The sequence below is a fragment of the Coffea arabica genome, chromosome 10e, assembly GCF_036785885.1.
Source record: "Coffea arabica cultivar ET-39 chromosome 10e, Coffea Arabica ET-39 HiFi, whole genome shotgun sequence".
Taxonomy (NCBI): Eukaryota; Viridiplantae; Streptophyta; class Magnoliopsida; order Gentianales; family Rubiaceae; genus Coffea; species Coffea arabica.
Genome location: NC_092328.1, coordinates 2,020,096 through 2,044,628, shown reverse-complemented (window position 1 = coordinate 2,044,628; position 24,533 = coordinate 2,020,096). Strand labels below are relative to the sequence as shown.

The 24,533-nt window shown below is 36.6% G+C and overlaps 3 protein-coding genes across 3 annotated transcripts; 2 read left to right on the top strand and 1 right to left on the bottom strand.

The window, feature by feature from the left end:
• The first annotated feature begins 3,069 nt into the window (after positions 1–3,069).
• On the top strand, positions 3,070–7,091 carry LOC113711870 (gamma carbonic anhydrase 1, mitochondrial-like). Its single transcript, XM_027235100.2, has 5 exons — positions 3,070–3,401; positions 4,325–4,468; positions 5,775–5,900; positions 6,018–6,169; positions 6,370–7,091. The coding sequence occupies exons 1-5, from the start codon at positions 3,287–3,289 to the stop codon at positions 6,649–6,651; spliced, it is 819 nt and encodes a 272-aa protein (XP_027090901.1). The 5' UTR covers positions 3,070–3,286; the 3' UTR covers positions 6,652–7,091.
• Positions 7,092–9,049: 1,958 nt separating this feature from the next.
• Positions 9,050–12,592, top strand: LOC113712710 (uncharacterized). The gene is made up of 8 exons (XM_027236239.2): positions 9,050–9,390; positions 10,160–10,423; positions 10,523–10,594; positions 10,702–10,740; positions 10,978–11,085; positions 11,367–11,464; positions 11,610–11,733; positions 12,161–12,592. The coding sequence occupies exons 1-8, from the start codon at positions 9,217–9,219 to the stop codon at positions 12,416–12,418; spliced, it is 1,137 nt and encodes a 378-aa protein (XP_027092040.1). The 5' UTR covers positions 9,050–9,216; the 3' UTR covers positions 12,419–12,592.
• A 904-nt stretch (positions 12,593–13,496) lies between these two features.
• LOC113712516 (proteasome subunit alpha type-1-B) lies at positions 13,497–16,981 on the bottom strand. The gene is made up of 2 exons (XM_027235995.2): positions 16,376–16,981; positions 13,497–14,241 (listed from the first exon to the last, which is right to left on the bottom strand). The coding sequence occupies exons 1-2, from the start codon at positions 16,724–16,726 to the stop codon at positions 13,762–13,764; spliced, it is 831 nt and encodes a 276-aa protein (XP_027091796.1). The 5' UTR covers positions 16,727–16,981; the 3' UTR covers positions 13,497–13,761.
• Positions 16,982–24,533: the final 7,552 nt, after the last annotated feature.

Here is a 24,533-nt window from a genome sequence, read left to right as displayed (position 1 = left end):
CTTTATTCAGAGACAGTAATGATGTCATCAGCAAAACTTGGCTAAGCAACCTTTAATGGAAGTTTATTTATAATCTCAAATACGTCCCCATTGAACTAAAGCACGGTGTGTTTCATCCATTATTATGTAAACAAGGGGTTCACAATAACAATTCCACATTATGCTCGCAGGAATGTTTATGGCAATCTGACGTTACATAATTTTTCGTGTCAAGATTTTTAACAGTATCCAAACATGATAAAGAAGATGGGCCTTTTGGGGCTGGGGGGTTATTTGCAACAGATTCCTAACAGTATCCAAACAATTTTCCGGACAACCAAACACAAAAATTTACTTTAACTTCTCCAATTGGACAAGGAGGACCCCGTTCTCATTGTTCACACCGCGGACGCCACACATGTGGCCCTTGCAACTTAAAGAATCTAGATTGGTATTTTTAGTACGATTTCAGCCCAATACTGGAGCCCATCTAGAATTTTTTTTTTTTAATTTAAGAACAGAGTATATTTACCATATCCATCGCCAATGCAAAAGCCAATGGATGGAAAAAAAAAAAAAAAAAAACCAGTTTGAATGGGAATGTTTTTCAAATACAATAAAATTTTTTTAAAAATACTCTAAAGGTAATCTAAAAATTAGTTTAAATTTTTTTAAAATTTTAAAAAATATCTCAAAATATATTTTAGAAACCCTTCTACTCTTAAATATTTCAAAATATTTTCTAAAAATATCTCAAAATATAACTAATTGTTTCACTTGTTTCAGACTTGCAGCAAATTGACATTGACCTCAGTAGAGTACTACTTCTGAAAAACCAAAAATTACTTTCTTCCCGGAACCAAATATTACTTCTGAAAAACAAGAATTTGGAAATGAAATTTGAAGGTGTAAAAATTACATGAGCAACAAACATCTCTTGGTTTTCTTACCCTTGGCCTTGAATTCAATGTGGGGTTTGGCAGAAGCGGACAAGCGAACAAGCATAGGGGTGACAATGGTGAGTACTGCCCAGAAGAACAAAATCAAGACAAAAGTTCTCCCACTCATTTGTTGGAGAAACTTGAGTGATACATATTTGATCAAGTCTTCTGAAGGCTTTTATCCAGGGTTGGGGGGGGTGGTAGGAGGAGACTTTTTGTCACTTTAGCTGGCCATGTTTAAGAAACAATTAGCAAGTGATGTTTGAAGATTCTAACCCACTATGCAGTTTGGTATACACTATTATTTGTACTATGATGTCATGGATAGAAAGTCAGATATTGGGATGATATTTGATAATGACCTTGTGCCTTCTGGTGTTGAGTTGTTGGAGGTTTGTTGCACCAATAAAAATCTTTTATCATTAACAATCGATCTGGCATGTCTTGTTGAACTCGAGTCAAGGACTAATGAAATGCTCAAAGCCTGGACATTGGTATTGCTTCGCTGTACAGAGGACTCTAGAGAACGCAGACCTTCTCCCAAACATCCACAGAATCCTCTTCATATCCGAAGAACAAACTAGCAATATTTGATGAGTATCATGAGAAGCATATTTAATCCTCAGTGCTGAAAAGGGTAACGAGTCACTTTCTCCGTCTGATGAGATGTTCTTATGCAACGGTTTACTCCGTTTTTCTTGTACTTGTTTGGATGAACTGAGGATGAAGGTTCTACTAACGAATACTAGGAAGAGTATGCTGATCAAAAAGTCACCGCTTGAACAAATAATGAATGCCAAGTTGTCACATCTAGAAGTAGAATATATGTCAAAAGGTTTGATTAATAAAAATAAAATTGAAACAGCTCGAGAGAGAACCAAAAAATTGACGTTGATTGAACAGGTTCTAAACAGCAGTACTATTCATTAATCGCGGTAAAGGTCAAACTGGAAAGAATCTGTAACTCAACAATCGATCAGCATATGTCGATCCCTTTACAGCACCTCTGTATTTGACATGTTGGTTTTGCAGCCCTGACCCCTTTACAAGATTATGTTATCTGCTGAACGTTGATAACTTCTTCCTAGATCTTGTGAATTTGTGGCAGAGGAGATACTCTCACCAGAATCTGAATCCAGGAAGACACCGAAAAAAAGGCCTAAATTCATCGGACACCTTAGCTGGCAACGGAACACCATCTAAAGCTTCCAGCCTTAGGGGATAGAAATCCAGTCAACAAATTCAGGATATCAACAGTGTAGAATCCTTCAACGCAAGAAACCCGCAAGGCATATATCGCAGTAGCGGCAACCGTTCCAAGCCGCCTCAGGAGTCGATGAGGAGATGAACTATCCAAGACAAATATTAGAACACCCTTTAAAAGTCATTGTGCCACTTTGCTGTTGGTGTGACTGAGAATTTACCATCGCCATACGCTTCTTCCATTCGAAGCTTTTATGTACCTTGATCTTACATGGATCAACTGACAAAAGCAGGTGATTCGGATTATGTTTTTTATACAAAAACAGTAGAAATACACGTTGAAGGAGTTCAATCAACGCTTCATAGCTCACTCTCTTATTATGTGTTCATCAAGTGAAGGTAGCATAATTAAGCGTAACATATCTGTATGATATCAGAGTGTTTAAGTTTGTACCACTTCAGCCAGGGGAAACAGTATTGAAATCTCTTCATTTCCTTGGTACAATTCCAGTTTTTCTTGGCACTTCCAAAGGCTGCAAGAACAAAAATTACATGCCTCCGACTCCCGAGTATTCAATTCCAAATTCCAACCAGACTGGACCTAAACGGTGAAATTGTTGAATGTGCATCCATCTTGCACTTCAAGTAAATTTGTTGCGTTCCATTTTGAAATATATCCCCAAAATCTCAATTATGGGAAACAGTTTTCTTCTTCTTTTTTTGATGGGATTTTCGTAAAAAGGTTCACCTAAAATTTCAAAAGTCTAAAATGGATTGCTAAGCACGTCCCAACAAGCTATTAATAAGCAGCAATCAAAACAAAGTGTGATCAGAATGCTTTAGATTAGAGGTACTTGAATGCTTACCTTATTGAAATGATTATCAAGAAAAAAGGGAAAAGAAAGGCCGTGTCATGTAATAGCAGCAATGCAGGACATGAAAGTGCAAGAGCCTATTTTGCAATTAACAGAACAAATTAGAGGAGAGATGTGACTCCATCAAATAAAAAAGAGTAGGTGTGCTATGCATGCCAGTTACCAAAGATGCCCTTCAAGTTCCTATCCAAACGGCTAAAACCCTGACTCACCCTCTTAGCTGAAAAACCCCATAAAACACCTCTACTGGAGGAGCTGATCGATTATCAATCCTGAGTCATCATCGTCATGGGAACTCTGGGAAGAGCAGTGTATACAGTTGGGTTTTGGATCAGAGAGACGGGTCAAGCCCTCGATCGCCTTGGCTGCCGTCTCCAAGGAAATTATTATTTCCAAGAACAATGTAGGTTGCGCCCACCTCATTCTCACCTTTAACATACTTGCGTCCACAGCTTTTTCTTTTTTCTTTCTTTTGGTACGAATGGTGACAAATGTTGACGCCCATCTTAATTTCTTTTTCTCTTTTATCTTCAGATTGTTGGGCTAATTGAGCTATTTGTCAATTTTTTTCCGGTAAAGTTTTAATCTTGCTCAAATTAACTGGCAATAGGATCTTGCTAGGACGGCTTAGTGGGGAGCGAATTATGTAATTCTTTGCTGGTGAGTGACCAAAAAACAAAAAAAAAAAAAAAAGAACGAAGCGATTCTATTTTATGGATCACCCCATCAAATGAGTCAGATGGCCTCATGGTTTATGTGTGTCATAATATACATATGTGGGATATTAAGTTCAAACCATTTCTCTAATGATTTAACGAGGAAATGCGAGGAAAGAAGTTATAGAAATGTGCAATACTAAGTTTAATTAGTATGAAATGTTTTGGTTGAACCTCTTGCTGTAGTTTCAAGTACATGGTCATGTTAGGAACTCATGCTAGAAATTTTCATTCTGCATTTGGATCGATTTTAGACCTTTAGTTTTTTCTTTGATGAAGATATATGCTTGTTGCTTCAGATTTTGCTATCTATACTTTTTCATCTTATTTTCTTTGTCGTGCCAATACCTCCTGACCCTATAATTGCACTTTTTAAGGATGACTGTAACCTTAAGGCCCCTCGTAGGGCAACTTATATGTATCCTGGCTGCTAGCGTTCTGAACCAAAGCACATTTTAAGCCTGTTGATTCAGATTTCATTCAATGCACTTCTGTGCCCAGTTTTCGCTTAGTTATTGCCTTATCCCATCCCTAAATGTCAATTAGCCAATTCTCTTATGAGCTGTGTTTTGCTTTTTTCTGCATTTTTACTTGCTTGTTTGTTCTTTAGTGTCTAGACACCGTACATTGATGAACATATTCGATAAAGCTCCTCTGGTTGATAAGGAAGCCTTTGTAGCCCCAAGTGCCTCCATCATTGGGGATGTTCAAGTGGGAAGAGGGTCATCTATTTGGTATGGATGTGTTCTGAGAGGTCAGTGCTTCACTCAGAAATTATGTTTATATCCATAGCAATTCAGACTGTTACATGCCTGGAGGATGTTCAACAGCAGTTTTTCAGTCATTTTGTTGCCTAGTCAATGACTATTCATAGCTATTACTTTAACACCAAAGAAGAGTTCGAATGTAACTTCTGCATGCGGCATATGGTCCCTCTTCATGATTTTTGTTTCTCTTAATTTTTTCAATTGGTTATGACTAAATTTTTTGCTGCTCAGTAATATGAGAGCAAAATTTTATAGCCCTTCAGTTAAAAGAAGAAAGCAGACATGCCCCCAAAAAAAAATAATTAATGGTAAAAAAAGAAAGTAGACATCTGAAGTTTGCCTGATGTTGTACAAGGAGATTCAATTTTGAAATATTGCTGCATTTTATCTTCAGTCAGATGCTTAAGAAAGTTGTTAAAGTATATAGTATTTGCTTATGATATTCCTTTTGAACGATTTTGGTATTCTTTAAGTTGTAGAGCTCTGATACCATCAGAATGCAACGAGAATTTGTTACTTGTTGCATGGGAAACTAAATCTACATATTCTTGAAAGATCAGATGCATTACGCTTGTTTTCATGTCCTTAAGGGTCTTTGTGTGAAAAGAAAATAAAAAGATATCAAAATGATTAATAACCTTCAAGGAGGGTAAAAAGGCTGCTGCAGCTTTGCACATCATTGTCTGAAAATTTAGGATGCAATTTTCTAAGCCCAGAGAGAGAAAAAGAGATGTTTTTAAGTACCCTCCTTTGTATTCATCGTGATCATTCTTGTATGTCATTCTTTTATGCCACTTCCAGATTTTCCAAAGTAATACCCATTCAGGCAGTACTTTTTTTGCGTGTAAATGATTGTTTTCCTTTCCAGTTGCATTCACTTCTTCACCCCACTAGTGTACCATTTTGCCTGCTCTCTCTCTGACCTGTGGAATCTCATTTTGAATTTGTGGAGGTGATTAGTTCTTGAAGGTATTTGTCATTCAGAAATTATGTTGCTGCCTGCTTAAGTTTTGATAGGAACATAGGCTACCCTCACTGTGGGATTGCATACTTCTGCTGCCCATGCGACTCCAAAGAAAAGAAAAGGGGGGCGGGGGCGCGGGGTTTGAGAATACAAGATGATAACATTTAAGGGAACTTATGACCAGCCTTTTCATCTGAAATTTAACATGCAAAATTGGTTCAAGAATTTTCCTCTACACCCTTAACTTCCAAAGAAAGGAGACAAGAAAGAGGAAGAGAATGCTATTATCTGTCACTAACCTTCATCTGGATCCATCTTTTTATCTGCAGGTGATGTTAACAGCATCACTGTTGGGTCTGGAACTAATATACAGGATAACTCCCTTGTTCATGTGGCAAAATCCAATCTAAGCGGGAAAGTGCTTCCTACCATCATTGGAGATAATGTAACTATTGGTAAGCATCCTGTTTAATGATTCTGCTTTCATGTATGGTCAGAAATTGAAACTTCTACTTTTCCCTACAAGAGTCCTATCCGACTTTTGGTATGGTACTCAAAATGAATCCACGCAGGTCATAGTGCTGTTTTACATGGCTGTACTGTTGAGGATGAGGCTTTTGTTGGTATGGGAGCTGCGCTTCTTGATGGAGCAGTCTTGGAGAAGCATGCCATGGTTGCAGCGGGTGCCCTTGTGAGGCAAAACATGAGGATCCCCAGTGGACAGGCAATTATTTTAATCTTTCCCGTTCTTTCCAAAATTTAAAAGGAGAGCTCAATGGTTTTACTTTTTCTTTTCCTCCTTTTTTTGGTTCGTTCTCCTTTCGAAAGTAATGTTGATGCTGTTCTTTTCTAAATATGGTTCCATTGACGTTTAAGTCTTAGTCTTTGTCAGCTTTGTCTGAGATATCTGTTAATTTGCCATAGGTCTGGGGAGGTAATCCGGCCAAGTTCCTCAGAAAGCTCAGTGATGAAGAGATAGCCTTTATTTCCCAATCTGCAACCAATTACTGTAACCTAGCACAGGTCCATGCTGCTGAAAATGCAAAATCCTTTGATGAGATTGAATTTGAGAAAGTTCTTCGCAAGAAGTATTCTCGCCGTGACGAGGAGTATGATTCAATGCTAGGAGTTATTCGTGAAACTCCACCAGAACTCGTTCTTCCAGATAACATCTTACCAGATAAACCACAAAAGGGCACCCAGTAAGATCTTTTTTAAGTTTGATAGTATGTTTACAGCTATTCGCTTGACCTTCGAGGCTTCATGGTCAGTAGAAGCTATCCTCTGCAAATATCTAATCCGGAAATGGTCGGTCACCTCCTTCCAGAATAACACTAAGACTTCTTTAAGGGTAGATTTATGCATCACGACACTTGCATCTGAACTTCTGGTTTAGCTAGCTAATCTTTATCTCCGGAGATGCCTTTTTCCTGTCCGGAGAGAAACCAATGTTGTGGAGCAACATGCACGAATAGCCGCCCTTTGTTGGCTGATACCCTTTATTGTATGTAATGTCTAACGTTCTCTTGTTTTCCTTATTCTTGAATATCCTGTAGGGCTAACGTCCCAGTCTTGAGCGATCAATCTGATCCTTTTTAAGTTCTGGAGAAGTTTATCAGACAATGTGGATCAGTTATACTTCGAAATTACTATCTCTTTTGCTGTATGTCAACCTGTTTGATTAGTTCCAACTCAAACTCATCTCTTCTTAATTCTTAACGCCAAAAGAAGATTAAAAAGAAAAAAGGGGGGGTTGTAGTGAATACTTTTTGTGGACCTCAAATTGCTGCCTGGAAATTATTTATTCCAAATGCTGCTAAAATGACCCGGCCTGCCAGGCTATAGCTGTAGCAGGATCTAATGGCTAATCCATGTGCATCAGCCTGAGCATGATTGGAGAAACAAATGGCAAGTACTACTAAACTACTAGTAATTCTTCTTCTTTCAGAAGTAAATTATAATTATGTGGAACGACTGAAATATTCCCAGTAATTGTTGCATATCCAAAAGTTTGAATAATAAAGTGGAATCTTGAAAAGTGTTGGCCGACTGGAGCAGGAAGAGGCAAAGAAGATGAGCCATCCCGGAAATTCAGCTGCTTTCTGGACTGTATTAAAAAAAAATACAAAAAGGCTTGTCCTTTGTCCTCTCAATCATTCCAAGCATGCATGATTCGAATCTTTTTATTTGTTTGGCTCTCCTGGATTCTTTCCCAATTGAACTTGCATGCGTGGATTTGGATTGGACCCCCTGTCTTCCTATTATTGACTTCTTTTCTTCTTCTTTTTTTTTCGTTTAAAAAAATAAAATTTATGGTTCGATTATTCCTCCTCCCTCCCTCCCTCCCTCCCTCCCTATGGACAAAGTTCTAAGACAAAATGAGTCCAAGAAATTAAGAAAGTTGTAGGCTGCTCTCTTTGGTCCACACAAAATTGCAGTAGCTGATGGAAGTATACGGCTGGTGGCTTTTTACATCCATCCGCTCTGTCGGCCATATCCTCCGTTAGAGGCTATTACGTTAGAATCTGGTCATGTGATCTCTAGCTAGCTAGTTCTGTTGTTTTGTGCAGGGCTGATCATCTCCTCTTGATTTGAATCCTTACAACTAGCACAAACAAAGGGTTAACCCGGATTAGGATAGATCTTGAGAATAACTAAAACCTCCCTGCCCTATTCAACATTGTAGTAGTTAACCAACCAAGAATAGATGTAGAACCGAGTTAGTGTTGAAAGGTGGATGAAGAGTATCTGCAATCATTGGAGTCCATAAGCCCTGATTATGCTGCTTCCAGTAGTCCAATCTTGGCATGTAGCACCAAATTTTCTAATGGTACTTTTGGTTGAAAGTGGATTTTGGTGAACAAACACAATTATGTACGAGCATATAAAAAGCTTTTTACTCATTCACAAAGAATCAGCAAATCAAGTGAAGTTTTTTTTTTTTGTAAAATATTAAAATAAAAAAAATTGTTCCACCACATCCTTTTGCAAAGGTTAATTATGCTAGCTTTATAGTAAGTACATGGCTTCTAGGTAATTCGCCCAAATCAGGTCCCTATTCTGTACAACCACATTACATAATCCGAATGAGCTAGCATGACTTAAGTCCTTCTTTGGATTGTATGTTGAGGGTTCGAATCTCACCTGTAATGAAAAGAACTTCACTTGCAATGAAAAAATCTAAAAGAGATGTCAGAATATTCCTTTAGCGTAATCAACTGTGAAAAAAATTCGAGGAAATGTCAGATCAATCTTTGAATTCAAGATACTTCTAAAATAAAAGTATACAATTATAGATGAAAATTTGTATTCTTGTTGTTCGAGGACGTGCATCTTTCTATGGGCTACTATTACTTCAATTTGTACTGAATTCGAAATTTTGCCATTATAATTGAGGGGAAAAGACAAAAGAAACAATACTACATGACCTCTTGTTTTTATTTCTTCTGTTATAAGATGGAAAAGATAAAAGTACAAAAACAAAACAAAACAAAAACCGTAACTCTTAATTAGTCCAAAAAATTTAGAACTGAAGAGAAATGGGGAAAAAAATTACACACTACAACATCTGATAATTGTTTTGTTCGGTCGCTTCTCAGTAGTCGGGCCTGTCTATAAATACCATGATGTCAGAGTAGATAGAAGGCGGGGAAGGAGGCTGGAGGGCGATCCAACGTCCCATTCCCAGAGTGCAGGCGCCCAAAGGGAAGGGAAGCTTCATCTGGATCATTCATCGGCCGACTGTTTACCTAAATCTAGGAAGAGGAAGAGATGGGTGTTGAATTTCAGCCTAGGGACTATAACAAGACTGGAAAAGAAACCAGTGCAACTTGGCCTCCGCCTTTGGTGTTGGGTCTACAACCAGCCGCCTTGGTTGACCACGTAGCTAAAGTTGATTTGTCCCTCCTTTCTCAAATCCCCGGCAAGCCTGGTGGCTCCTTTCCTGTACTCTCTCTCTCTCTCCCACTCACTCCTTTTCAAACACTTCTAAACTTAATTGAATACTGAATTGATGCATGCCCGAACAATGTCTCTGTTTTTTTTTTAAGTGAAAGATTGAATTTTACTTAGATTGCTGAATTGGATCACTGGAGCTGAAATTCAGGTGAATTCTTTAGATGGGACTTTTGGTTTCCAAGGAGTGCTTGGCTTTTAAGTTTATTAGTCATTAAGGTCACTATGGACTAGAAGCAGAATCCTCACCAGACACTGATGTTGAACATTTCGGGAGAGAGAATTGGAGGCACGTAATTCCTGTTTTACTGAGTATACCATTCCGTAAGCCAAAAAATATATATATCATTTACTGTTCGGATTCATTGTGCTTAACATGTTGTCTATTTCTAAACCATGAGGTCACAGCATCTCGTGATTAGACGGGCTGCTTTTGTAGTCTTTTGATTGTTCTTGCTTGGAAGATATTTGATCTCAACTAGATGTGGTTGGGATACGATGGTTGTCTCTGTGACTCGTCCATTGTATTATATATTGCTGTCAGTTGGTGATATAAATACAATGGTTGTATTCTGTGTGGCTGGGTGTCAACCTTCCCTTGTTTGTGGTTTTCTTCCTGTTATTGTTCTAGGATGTAAACCCAGTGATTCAACATCAAACTTGGATGTTCCCACTGCTGTTTGAGAACTATTTAGAGTTGTTCAATATAATTGTCCGGCTGTGTAAAAGCTTCTATCTTTTCCCTTTCTACTGTATACAGGTTACTGCTGCGGAACTGAAGTGTATCTTGAGTGAGGTAAACACCCATATTCTTTCCACTCCTGACAATTCATCTTCTTCGAAAACCATGGCTGGAGGCAGTGTTGCAAACACTATTAGAGGCCTTGCTGCTGGCTTCGGGGTAAATTGTGGAATAATTGGGGCTTGTGGTGATGATGAAGAAGGCAGATTGTTTAGGACTAATATGAGCTCTTACAAAGTTGATTTGTCCAGATTGAGATTGAAGAGTGGTCCAACAGCTCAGGTGAGTTTATTGTTGCATCTACATCGTGCATTTAATTAAATGCATAAAAATTTCTTAAAAAATTCCAGAGTGCTGAAATCTTGTATACTAATTCTGCAGTGTGTTTGCTTGGTTGATGAACGTGGCAATCGCACAATGAGGCCATGCCTCTCTGATGCTGTGAAAGTTAAGGTACTTGCTGTTTTCAATCTAGATACTAGTAATATGGCATTTATAGAGGTTTTTGCTTGGTGAGGAGGAATTTGCCCGTGGTCCTCATTTTGCTAAATTTTTGACAGGCAAATGAACTTAAAAAAGAAGATTTCAGAGGCTCCAAGGTAATACACATCTACGTCATAATGAGAATTATGTCAGTTGTCAATCAAAATGCTTGTTGACTGCAGTTGGAGTTCTTGCTCAATTGCTTTAATTCTATGTTCTTGAAACTCATATTTCCATCATTTTGAACTAATGATTAATAGTACCACAAACTTTGTTTTGAATATTAGCCGTTGCAATGCAGTGTTTGACGAAGTGCATTTAATAACTCCTAATTCGGTTATTCTATTTTACAGTGGTTGGTCGTGAGATATGCCATATTTAATTTGGACATCATTCAGGCAGCTATCCAAATGGCTAAGGAAGAAGGTCTTTCTGTTTCCTTGGATCTAGCCAGTTTTGAGGTACTATTTTTTCTTCACTTGAAGCACTTTTTGTACCAACAGAGTATCTTTTCCCCCCCGCTGTTCAATGCATTTTTTGTTTAGGGTTGTTATCAGGAATGAACACCTGAAAGAAGTCATATCTTGTCGGACAGCAATAAATTTTATATTAAGCCACCTCCAATATCAGTTTATATTCTTTGGTGTAGCACTCAGTTTATAATGAGATCTGTAGTGTAGCACAACCTTTAAGTATGAGTGCCACAACCCCTAACTTCACTGCTGACCTTACTGTTGAGCAGATGGTACGGCAGTTTAGGTTACCACTTCTGCAGTTACTAGAGTCAAGGAACATAGATCTATGCTTCGCCAATGAGGATGAAGCAATTGAACTACTAAGGTTATTGTAGCTTAAATTTCTCATCTATTGTTTTGGATCCTCAGACTAAATATGTAGTTTACATTTATGAAGAGCTCTACATTGGAATCTTGCAATGGTTGGTGAAATTTGAGGTCAATGGTGTTTCTCCTTGATGTGCTTGTAGGGGTGAAGAGGATGCCAAAGAGGATGCCAATTATGAGGCAGCGCTTGAATTTTTGTCAAAATACTGCAAATGGGCTGTGGTGACATTGGGTTCAAGTGGATGCATAGCTAAGAATGGAAAAGAGGTATGTGATTTACTTATTCACTTGGATAAGCTTGGCCACGTATAGAGTGGCTAATAATCCTTGGTCTGACTAGTTTTTCAAGTTTTTGTTTCATGTCAATCATTATCCGCATCATAATCTTGGTTGAACATGACAATTTCCACTTTGGTTACAAGATGCCAATCTGTCGATACAAATATATGTTTGCTATGCTATATTTGTTGTTTACTTCGCTATATTTTTGGCAGTAGTTGCAAATAATGAACTTGGTGGTTGGAAGACAACCAACAAAACAAAATCCAAGATTTGATGAGCCTATACACGTGCAGTATTATTATATGTGGTGTTTTTGGACTGTTTCATTTCTGTGGTGGGAGTTAAGATTTAGTTCGCCGTTCAATATTTTCCTGCTCGCTGTTTGATGGGTTGAGATGCATATGAACTTCAGGTTGTGCGACTACCAGCAACCGGGAAGAAAGAGGCAATTGATGCCACAGGAGCTGGAGACCTCTTCGCCGGCGGATTTTTGTACGGACTGATGAAGGGACTATCACTGGAGGAATGTTGCAAAATAGGCTCATGTAGTGGTGGGTCTGTGATCCGTTCTCTCGGGGGTGAGGTAACACGAGAAAATTGGCAGTGGATGTACACACAGATGCGAAACAAGGGACTTCCAGTCCCAGATTCGGCAAATTCCGACTCCTAACGGAGTTGAAGATTATTGGTATTGCTGTTAGATGATTCTTTTACTTGGCCATCATGTTTAAGGAAAGGCCCTCATAATGTTTTTTATTTTTTTGATTTATCAACCACTCTTTCCATTGGAAAGTTGTAGAAAGTTTTAATCCTATGTTACGGCATAATGCCATTGTTTAAGCAATCTTAGTTTCTTGTTTGTACTGGTTTTAACTGAATTTATTGATCTGTGACTGGATGGCACTCCAAAAGTTGGAGTACCGTACTTGCTTGAGCCACCGACTCATGAAAGCTTAACTTGGATTTGGATACCGACAAGATGTATAAAATGGTAGCGGATGTCCAATTGAAAGACAATAATATATTTCCTTAGCCCTGCAAGGAATAATTTCGAACATCTCACCAATCTTTCTGGACTTTTAACATCCTGTTAACAGTGGGATGCCTGTAGTGATGATGCTAGACAAAACCTGCTGATTCCGCTTCTTAACACGCTGGTAATGCCTCACGTGCATTGCACGTGATTGTATTAATACAAAATATGACACTTTTGAGATACTACAATTCTTTGGAATTATTAGCTTCAGAATGGAATTATTGTTATATTTCTGGGTTCTTTTAATCAAGCTTTGTAAAAATGTTTTTAATTTTTGTGCTCCTATATGGATATGTTTTTCGAAAAATAAATCTTGACCTTTTGAGATGAATCATGACTCAAACTCTAATGCCAAGTGTTGACTCTCTACCAGAAATGTATTGTGTATATATCGAGTTAGAAGTAACAAACAAAATTGATAAACATGAGGTAAAGTAAATACTTAAATTGTCAGAACGTTATATCATTGGTGGGGTGTTAATGATCCACCACATTCAGTTATTTCTAGTTAGCTGTTTACTCTTTTTTTTTTTTTTTTTTTTTTGTTAAAAGAAAAAAAACTATGGAATTCTTTTTATTTTATTTTGTCAATTATTTTGTTTTATTTTATGGCAGTCATTTTTTTCATTTTAATACATACACATCTAATTTATTCCAATTTTTTCCTCAAAGGAAAACAACTATGACAATAAAATAGAATTTTTGTCACAAATAACTAAAGCTCCTCTCCCTTTAGAGCAAGACATATTAAAAGGCAATACATAATGCAGCAATGTCCAACCAGAAAGCAGACACTCATTCTGGAAAATAATTTAGCTTGGGGTCTAAGAGAAGAAAGTTTAACATGTTTGCATTAGTGAAGCACCAAAAGACCGCATAATGAAAATCAAATATCCAACAAGAACATGTTTTTTTGTCTACAGCTCGAGCAGATCCCATCATTCATCAAAGAGTAACTCTCATCCTCCCAAATACCATCATATATCCATTGGCGCCACCCCTTGATCAGTAGGCCCCTGATCAGCGGCACCTGCTTGAGCATCACCCCCTTGATCCTGGGGAGCAGCCTCATTAGCAGGAGCCTCCTCTTCGCCTGCTATCTCAAATTCATTGATGAGTGCTTGTACAGTTTCCTTGTCCAATATGTGGAATGACTCGCCTACTCCTACCACAGCAACCGTGCAAATGGAGCTTGTCAGCTTTTCTCCTTGCAAGGTCTCCCTCAATGCAAAAAGTGCATCTTTGACAAGATTCTCTCGTGAGGACTCCGTGAAAGTCTCAAACTTCCGCTCCATGTATGTCTTTGCTGCTTGTGATCGAGACCCCATTGCAAATGCTTGGTATTCAAAATAATTACCGCTAGGGCAATTGTAGTAAAGGTGAGCTCCAGATTCATCTAAACCGCCTACCAGCAGACCAACACCATACGGCCGTTTCCAGGAGCGCTGCGTGCAAACCTACATCAACAAATTCAAAAGAATAAAATAACAAGGTCAACATGAAAATCATGCAAAGTTTGAGGATAGCTCCTCAAGCTCAGCTCCTGAGGAGACAACTGTAAACAGCCAGGATATTTGAACCGATGGACCAGGCAGTGTATGTACCATGCAATGCACCAGAATCTTAAGAATAACAGTTCTACATGCAACCAGCATAAAATTTAAGGTTTATTCCAAATTACTTCGCATTGTTGGATCAGAATATTGGGCAGCACAAGTTATATAGAAGCAACAATAAGACTCCACAAGACAATACTCCAAAGGTGCTCCATACTGCTGATAGAAGTACAAATGTGACTTGCAAACTATTATTATATGTAGACAATCTTGACGTTATCCACTAGTAGAACCTTTACAAAGAAAGCCATTAGCCAACTTTGTTTCTGTCACACTAGTAGCAATAAGGTAATACCCTGGTTCAAAAGTCAATCCATCAAGAGTCAGGTTTGATCATCAAGTGTGCCAAAAAAAATTAATATACAGAGAGAGGAAAAGAGGGGGGGGGGGGTTAGAGATGGAGCAGGCAACTAGAAAACATGAATGACAAAATAATAAGGCATTCCATACATCAGACTGACTCGAACATTTCCAACACATGCAAAGCTGGACTGAGCACAAACCATGCAACCCCTCAACCCAAACAAGCAAAGGTCATTACATAGTGACAGTAGTTTTGCAAAACAATTTCCCCAAGAAAAATTGTAACAACAGCAACCCCCCCCCCCCCCTCTTCTTTTTTCAAAGCCTAGACATGATGGTTTCACGGGTTCAGTTCCCGTGAGCTGCTCTGAAATTGAACAAAACCCCAAAGAAGCAACATCTTTTCTTTTCTTTTGTTTTTCTTTTTAAATGAACACAGAGTAATTTGTCACTAAATAGCCTGCCAGTCACTACACTATGATATCACAAATCAGGACCTTCAAACAGCTTCAAGCCTAAATTTTGCAGCTTCAGGAGCTATATTGTCATTGCGTAAACTTGTTAACAGGTAAGCTATATTACCTTTTTCTTTTTTGTTTGGGTAACAGTATAATCAATGCATATGTTAATAACCCATCTAAACAATTTCACAGAAAAATAAGGGTCAGTCCATGAATAGACAGTAATCAGATGCCACCTATCTACAAACTTTTTCCAAGAAAAGACCATCCACCAAAAAAAAAAAACAGAACAATGGGAATTGATAACAAAAGTTTATCAAAGTAAAGCAACACATTTTCCAACACACTTTTTTTTATCTTCTCAATCACATTTTTATCTCACATACATCATATGGCAAAAAGTGCTACAGTAATTATTCTAAATAATATTTCAAATAATCTCCTATCCAAACACACTCGATGTTACCCAAAAAAATTCCAAAGGAGGAAAACTATTTACACAAGAAGCACCAATTAATTTACCGTAAACTTTGATGAACCAAGACAAAAGCTAACTTAGTCCAATCTATATCACATTAATAATTTCTACTTTCTTTTCTTAAGACAGTAATAATTCATGTTACATCATATAGCATGTCAAAGGTGTGTGCTAGCAAGCACATTAAGAAAATCTCAATTTACTTTGTATTGAACAAACAATGTAGCATGTGAGACATAAATGTTGTGACTTTAGGATTATGTTAAAAGGACAACAAAATTAAACTTATATTTCAACCATGGCACAGCTGATAGACGAATAGCCATAAATTGGATCAGAAACACCACCACCTCTCAGGCATTCGCTCACCCAATTTAGCACTCGTTGCACCACAGAGACATGGTCCTCACTGAAGGTATGTCCAATATCCATAAGAAACTAAGCGACACTATTTGGCTCCGATAAACCATTTTCTCATAATTATCCGATCAGATTGAACCTAAAAATCACAAAGAACAAAAAATTTTCATTATCCAGCTTCAATCCACTAAGTGCTCCCTTCTAAAACTCTATCCCTAAGTGTCCACTAAAACTTCACAAACTGAAATTCCATAGAACAAATACAAACTAACAGAATGACAAAAAGTTAGGTGTACTAACAGATACAGCATAAAATTAAAAAAATCAAATAAATCGAACGAAGAGAGGGAAAAAAAAAAAAACAAAACAAAACCTGCGCCTTGTCAGCAAGCTGGACAACGAGGCGTCCGACAGGTAACTTAGACTCGTAAGAATAACTATAATTGATACACTCAGACCGCATGTAACGGGAGAGAACGCGGCCGTCGGCGGTGAGTCCGGCGATAGCTACTCCGATGTGGTCATCGACCTTGAAGATCTTCTTCTGGTGAGAAGATAGCTCGGAATTGGCCTTGTTAACGGAAGCCAAAACCACATGAGTCTTCGATCTCAGCCCTATCGCCGCCGAACCTTGTTTGACCGCTTCCATCGCGTACTCCACCTGAAATAGCCTCCCCGCCGGCGACCATGTCGTCACATCCGTATCGTATTGATTGCGAAACATCTTTAGTTAGATTTCCCGATCAAAATCTTCCTCGAATTGTTATTACGATTTCACACACTAAGCACGCAATGGAGGAGTATTGGTTGCCCTCAGTAGAAGTACTTCAGGTTTAATTTAATTTCTTTTCTTTTCTTTTCTTTTTCCTCAAGACAAGATTGGAAAAGACATCCGGGGTTTTACAATTTTATTTTTTGGTTAGCGAGGGTTCTAATTGGAGAGAGAGGGGTTCGAGTACATGGGGGACTACAATAATTTTGTGCAGAAGCCGATCAGGACATGGGTGGTGCATACAGGTAGGACTGTCAATGGGGCTGGGCCAGCCCGAGCTCGGCTCGTTCGGCCCAACAAAAAGCCCGATGAGCCTGATCATTTAGTGAACCGGTCTGAGTTTGAGCCTAAAAATTAGGCCCGAATTAAATGTGAGCCGAGCTTGGGCCTTATTAGACTCATACCCGATATAGGCCCGGCCCTTTAATTACCTATATATATAATATTTATATTTTGATATTATGTATAATTATATATCCAAATATATTTTTGCTAAATGCTAAATATATATATAAATTACAAAACACAAAAACACATCTAAAGACTCTTTCATGAGCTTTCTTGAGAGCCAATATTAGTAATGCATAACTAAATCTCTAATTTTTTTTATTGGTTGAGTAACTTTTTGTATTGGCATATTATTGGTTGATTTTTTTTTTTTGGTCTACAAACACAAAAATCATCAAGCATATTTGGATTTAAATCACAAGATTATAAAAAAAAGTTTCAACTTTTAAAGATGTATTGGCTTATGATTGCATGTTTTATTACTATTTTTCATGCATTTTAAACGGATTACATATAAATATTGTTGAAAAAATTTTGGTTTATATACTTTTTAAGAACTATTATTTGTTCATGTTTAGTTTTAATATTATAGTCTTGTAAATGTTAAATTAGTTTTACAACTTAATAGTTATAGTAATTATATTAAGAAAATTCAGGAGTAATAAGTGAGCTTGGGCTAAGCCCGATTAAGACTCACAACCCGAATATTATGTGAGTTGAGTATGAGCTTCACATTTATGAACCCGAAACTCATAGCCCGAAGCCCGGCTCATTAGGCCCGATTGACAGGCCTACATACAGGGTCTGGATGTTAGACTTCTTGGGCCATTGAGATTGGACCCATAATTTTGTGCTGAAGCCGATCAGGATATGGGTGGTTCATACAGGGTCTGGATATTAGACTTCTTGGGCCATTGAGATTGGACCCTTTGGAACTACGCATTTCTCTATGTGCTCCGGCCTTTTTCTTCTGGTCCAAAGCTTCTCCGGATATAAATGGGCGGAACCAAGTGCCAGTTTTTAATTGACTTTTTTCTTTCTTTTTCTCCTTTTTTTTTTTTTTATAAGTAAGAGGATTTGAACCTAAAATCTCTTGTTTATAATCCCTCCCACCTTATCACCCAACTCAATTCTCCCTAATTGACTTGCATTATGTTGTTGTGGCGTTAAGTTTTTTAGCTCTCATCAACAATTAATATGTAATATGTAATATTTCATTTGATCTCAGAATTACTAATCTATCTGCATGAAAATTAACTAAATCTATTGTGTTTGAAAGAAACATATCATTATAGGTTTTTATTTGGTTATACTAATCACCTTATTAGACTCTGTTCTTTTTCTTTTTTCTTTAATGTGCATTAGACACGAGAAGTGAATAAGCGGGTGGGGAAGAATTATTGTTGTTTTCAAATTTTCTTGATGTTTATTCTCTCTTTAATTTTCAAATTACAGCGCTATCATTATCTTAATGGCTTTTTATGTTATTCATGAAGATGATGTCTAGCACATAATAAAAAAAAAACAACAACAACAACACTGGCGTCCGAAACATGAGTATGTATTTTCTTTTGCTGATGATAGAAATTACTAGAGTAATTGTACTAAAAGATAATGGTGCTTTAATACATAGGAAATATGGTAGTTTTTTTGGTTCAGATAAAATAAAATCTTGGGTAATATCCGATGAAAAAGTATACCAATTGAAGAAGCGATACCAAACATAGGCAAACTGGAGGAGCCATCATTTTGAAATTTGTTAAAACAGATTTTCCTCATGTTCAGCCGTAAAAGCAAGCAGGATAAACCCTGACAAAACGTGGTCGTGCGCATCAAAAGATGGATCATAACTTTAATAAATACTATCGGTGGAGGCAAGACTTAAAGTAGGTTCATCTTAGAAGCGGCAATTTGGATTGAAATCCATTTATCCATCCATATAATTCATAATTAAATGGATAATGGATTATCCATTTATAGTATTGGTTTTAAATGGTTGATCAAAGTAAAACCATTAAATTAAATGGATTTATATGGATTATCCACTAAAATCATATATATCCATTTACTTAAAAACCAAATAAAAGAGAGGGAAAGGAAATGACTAAAAAAGGAGCCATCCTAAAATTGCAATTGGGGTGTGAAAATTTTGCTTACATGAACTAGTAACTAGAACAAGAAAAATATAGTTATTCATTTAAATGCATTTTTGAATAAGGTGAGTTACTAGTTTATTTTAATTCTTCACTTAGTGAAATCTAATTCATTTGCTAAGAAAGTGGGTCAACATCAGACCATGAGAGGATTTTGAATTAGGAGGGGTAAATTTGATCATTTTCTTTTTGGTAACAAACACATTAATAAGTTTACAAATCGGTTAATTAATCCACTTGAATCATATATCTATGAACTTTTACTTGGTCTAAGATCTCTCTTATTTTTTAAAGTACAACAGAAAACTGGTATCTGTTCTTGGACTTAATTAATTGAGAGGGAAATGCCGAATTGAGATAAATTTAAATGCAGTCAAGGCTAAAAGTAGAAGATAATATGGGCCATAATTAAATTCCATGGATGCCGAATTTGTAGATACCCTACGTACGGTCTATGCAGGACTTCTATTGTTTGGGCTAGTTTGCAATATATGCCTACTCTGTAATATGTAATATATATATACATATATAATAATAAAAATAAAAAATAATAATAATAATTTCAGATAGTTTTTTAGTGAAATGAAGGTTCATTTTGCTTGAATTTACATCCGTGGTATTTTGTGGCTTGAATTTACAAGAAATGGTAATACAAAAAAAAAGTAACAAAAATATTTAAATGGATTATAAATGGATAATTGGTTTTTATTTAATCCATTTAGATCCATCCATTTAGATCCATTTATTAAATGGATCTAAATGGATTGGATAAATTTTATCCACCATCCATTAAGTCAAAACCAATTATGAATCATTTATCCATATTGCCACCTCTAGTTCATCTCAAGCCCGATCAAATTTAAAGTTGCGATGGCCCAATGTTCATTTAGCGTCTCGGATTGAAAGATGAGTCAAATTATTCCATGCTCAAATTAATTGAAGCTCAATTTGATAAGAGTTTGTTTGATCCTGATTTGCTAACTAATCAAGTCAAGATTGAATAATATTTTATATTTCATAACATTCAAATTTGATAACAAAAAATCGCTCAAACTCGATTTGATATATAAATAAATTATATTTGAACAAATTTTTAAAATTATTAAAATAATTGAATAAATTTAAATATAAAAATATTCGATTTGATTAGACTAATTCATACCTTTATTTACTTTGTGTGCATTGGCAGAAAATGGTGTTCAGATGTCTATCTCTCTATAACTAAAGATGTCTGGCGGATCTGCTGTGAAAGCTAGTGGATCTAGCAGATTGTCATTAGCTTACGTTTCTTTTCAGAAAACAAATCAAAAGTGAAAAGCAAATTTGGATATCAAAATTTTCCAATGATTTAATAATTTTTTCTCGCTTCTCTCATTCCATGATTACTTTATTCTTTTCACAAAGATTCTTCAAAAGTTTACTTCTCCAATCACAGTAGTTTAATCTTACTTTTTCTTTTTGTCTCCGCGCTAATTCGTTCGATTAGATTTTTGTTCCACAAGAAACCTGTCTCGTCACATTTGTTCTGTCCCAGAAGAATAAGCAAAGTTATTTCAATGATAAAATAAAGGTAATGTGAATACTGATTCGGCAAATCTACCTCAATTCTCAATTTTTTACCCGTCCTAATTTTTGTTGTTGCATGAGATGTATGCAATGTATATCTTTTTTTTTTTTTTCGATACAATAGTTTCATGCACTATGGGGAGGGGAGGGCCTGAAGAGGTTCTGGGATAATTCGGAGGAGACTGAACCGCACTACGCATCCGTCTGGATTTTTTAAGTATGTCCACATTTAATTGTTGTGGCAAATTGATCACCAAATCTTAATGCATTGGTGGTGGTCATCGGGCCAAAGGCAGGTGGTTGTATGCAATGCATATAGAATGTAAGAAAAAACATCTTGGTTGAGAATGAGACCTAAAAAGTTCTAGTTGGGGAATCAATCACATCAATTAGTAAATTTATTTTGTTGATGCATACAGTAATTAAGGTTCGGGATTTGAGTTTTGTGACTAATAAATCATAGTTAAGGGTGGAAAGAGAACAGGGGAAAGTGATAGAATTAACAAAATTTATTGATATCACCATCAACACTAAGCAGCGCTTCTGTTTGTTGAATGAGCATTAGTACTCTATTAAATCGTTTCAACTTTGAAACGGAATTAGAATGCAATGATGACAGGATCAACAAGAGAACAGCCTTTTACCAATTAACATCCCAATAATTCAAATAATAATACCACCATAGGAAAAGACACCCTTTTGATAAAGAAGTGGCTTTAAACAATGGAGGGCCATCACTTGAGGAGACAACTTTTGATTTTTCCCTGTCTGTGGTTTAAAATTTGTTGTCAATTAGTATATGCCTTTAAGTGCCATGCTTATGCGGGTCCTATAGGATCTCATTCCTAATAAACTAACCTAAGCTCTCAAAGTATTTGACGGTTAGTTCATGTAACGTGGCTGTGAATGATTCTTCATGTGCATGAACCAAAAATCATTACTAGGATCCCATTGACGAAGACGGAATACCCCCACAAAAGAAAAGTCCAAACCCCCCCCCCCCCCCCCCAAAAAAAAGCCCCCCCCCCCCAAAAAAAAGGGGGCTTAAGGCTATGTTTTCAGAATCGGACCGGATAGCAACTCGGCCGAGGTCAGGGGTCAGGGGTCAATGGGTTCGACCGGGGATCGATAGGGGTCAAACCGGATGACGTCATAAATAAAAATTATTTAAAAATTAAAATATTATATATATAATATTTAATAATATGTTGATATTAATAAAGGTATATTCATATATATTTGATGTTTCAAATATATTTAATAAGAAAATACAAAGAAATTAGAACAATCAAGTAGCAATTTATATTATTTAATAAATATTAATAAGTTTAGAATTAAAATTATAAATTAAATTGAAAAATAACATCAAAATTTAGGACAATATTTATAAAGTATCAAATATTTGAGGTATATCAATAAGTTTTAATAATTTAGGGGGTCAAAACATAATATTAAAAAGTTTGAATTTTTTTATAAAAAAACACTGTTGAACTGGAAAAATCGATTTTTCCGGTCAAATCCGGTTTTTGACCGACTTTGACCGGGTTTTAAATTCCCGATTTTTTAGTATGATTCGAACCGACTATCTGGTCGGTTTCCGGTTCGATCGGCCGGTCCGGTCCGAATTTCAAAACAGAGGTTTAAGGTCGTCTATTTCCATGTCTACATTGTGCAAGAAAAGATTACTTCCCCTTGCCTCCAAGTTTGGTTTTTCTTGGAAAGGTCGCATCCAGCCATACATTTCCATTTTCATGGAAGTTAGCATGGTTGGCGTCAAACTGTCAATGAGCTGTGGTGCAAATTCATACCGCTTCAACTTAACCGCTTCTGAGAAGGGTTGGATTGGGGAAAGACGGTAACCCGTAAGTAAGTAGGAGGTTTTGAGTACAAAATCTATAAATAACTGTACATATATATAGTAATCTTAAGTGTTTCGCTAAGAGGTTTATTATGGCCAATATACATCAGTTTATGGCAGATAAAAGGTTGAGTAATTTGAAATATTAATTCTCCTATACCCTCAAGTTAGATAAGGTAACAAAATTTAATCGCGTTTGATTTTTCAATTAAGCTGCCATGTTGGAAGGTGTCCGGACAATTAACATGTTTTGGGCGATGTGGAAATACTGCTGTACTTTTTTTTTTTTATTGGTTGCAGTTCTATTGTCTGGCGATTCTTGCTCTGGCGGAATCATTTTCTTCTTTTTAGTAGATGTGAATGTCAATGGGAGGGCTTTGACACAAATAAAGAAATACTAATAATTCAGATAGTTCAATATATTTTATTTAAAGACGAATCTGGTCGGTGCTTTATTAATTATGGTTCAAAACCAAATGCCACCTTCATTGTACTTTCCCAAAATTGAATGGCTAATGCTAATTACTGTTTCAGTTCATGGAGAAAAAGTACCTATCTCCGCTATTAGAAACATTGAGAGAAAAGCTACCCAAAAAGGATCCTGTACCTTATGCTAAATAAAGATACTACAGCTTAGTTTTCATCTGTAAAATGAATCACTTGGGGCTATCTTGTTTATGCTTATTCAATTCCCCTATAGAATGACTACACTATGCTGATTTATACAAGCATAATTTGCAACTGTATATACAAATTAAGTGCTGTACACAGATAGCTCTTTCACCGGATCGATAGAAGCTGGTTTATTTCTCTTGGAAATGATGGAGATGATTAATACAGAAAAAAAAAAAAAAAAAGGGTTCAAAGCTGAGTGAGAACATATACACAGTACTGGATTACTGGGAAGCAAAGTGAAGAGGGCAGTCTTGCATATGATGCCCATCTGAATGTGCTGTGAAATCCTCTGCAGATGCCGCCCCTAAACAAACAAATGGTGCCGGAGGAATGAAACCCCACCATCCCACCACTTGAAATCAAGTCTAGTTGAGAACTGTGAGGTGCATGATTTGACAAGGTCATTATTAACACCTTGTGCAGGGTACTTTCAAGGGGAAAAAGTAAATCTGGAGAGAATACGGGGAATTTAGGCTTTGTTTGGATTGTAATTTTTCGTCGAAAAATTACGTTATTTTCCGTGATCACAGTTTTCTATTATCTTTTTCTCTCATATATATCAAATCGCTACAGTAATTTTTCCATAAAAAATTATAAAAAATGCAATCCAAACACAACCTTAGTTTGAAAGGCCAATGCATGGCTACTGTAATTGAGAGTACGGTTATAACTTTAATACATACAATGCCTTGCTTGCTCCAAGCTCTTAAATATGTTTTGTTCCATACTTGCATTTATATTAGAACATGTTATATCCATTTGAAAAAAATCATGAGCTACAAAATTGTGTAATTGCCTACGAAATATATGTGTTTTAATGACCTACAAAAATTGTGCTCCAACACCGTATATCATTAAGGAAAACAAATTAAAGTGAGACTCTAGGTGAAACTATAAATAGGGTATAACTCTAAATTAATTTCAGGCCAATCTAGCCGCTCAACCATTTTGCAGAAATTTGTATTGCACACACTTCAAGATTTACATGTAAATAATCATTATTGTGAAACGTAGACAATCTATGCTCAAGTTGCCATTAGTAAACGGAGTAATAATTTGTCTAGTTACCTTGTTAAATTTTTGTACTACGAGTTTTGAAACTTGAGCAGTAAATTGAATTCTCTATTTTTGCATGCTGCTATATCTGAGCGGATGACAGTTTGGCAGAGTCCAGTAGCGATGTAGCTTTTTTAAAATTCAACACATGATAATTCCTTAG

What these genes read in the sequence shown, in the direction of transcription:
- LOC113711870 (XM_027235100.2), top strand. Translation starts at nt 3,287, where the DNA reads ATGGGAACTCTGGGAAGAGCAGTGTATACAGTTGGGTTTTGGATCAGA. An exon ending in GTATGGATGTGTTCTGAGAG is followed by an intron (nt 4,469 to 5,774) that starts GTCAGTGCTTCA and finishes TTTTATCTGCAG; the next exon opens with GTGATGTTAACAGCATCACT. An exon ending in TGGAGATAATGTAACTATTG is followed by an intron (nt 5,901 to 6,017) that starts GTAAGCATCCTG and finishes GAATCCACGCAG; the next exon opens with GTCATAGTGCTGTTTTACAT.
- LOC113712710 (XM_027236239.2), top strand. Translation starts at nt 9,217, where the DNA reads ATGGGTGTTGAATTTCAGCCTAGGGACTATAACAAGACTGGAAAAGAA. An exon ending in AGCCTGGTGGCTCCTTTCCT is followed by an intron (nt 9,391 to 10,159) that starts GTACTCTCTCTC and finishes TACTGTATACAG; the next exon opens with GTTACTGCTGCGGAACTGAA. An exon ending in GAAGCAATTGAACTACTAAG is followed by an intron (nt 11,465 to 11,609) that starts GTTATTGTAGCT and finishes ATGTGCTTGTAG; the next exon opens with GGGTGAAGAGGATGCCAAAG.
- LOC113712516 (XM_027235995.2), bottom strand. Translation starts at nt 16,726, where the DNA reads ATGTTTCGCAATCAATACGATACGGATGTGACGACATGGTCGCCGGCG. An exon ending in AGCTTGCTGACAAGGCGCAG is followed by an intron (nt 14,242 to 16,375) that starts GTTTTGTTTTGT and finishes TTGTTGATGTAG; the next exon opens with GTTTGCACGCAGCGCTCCTG.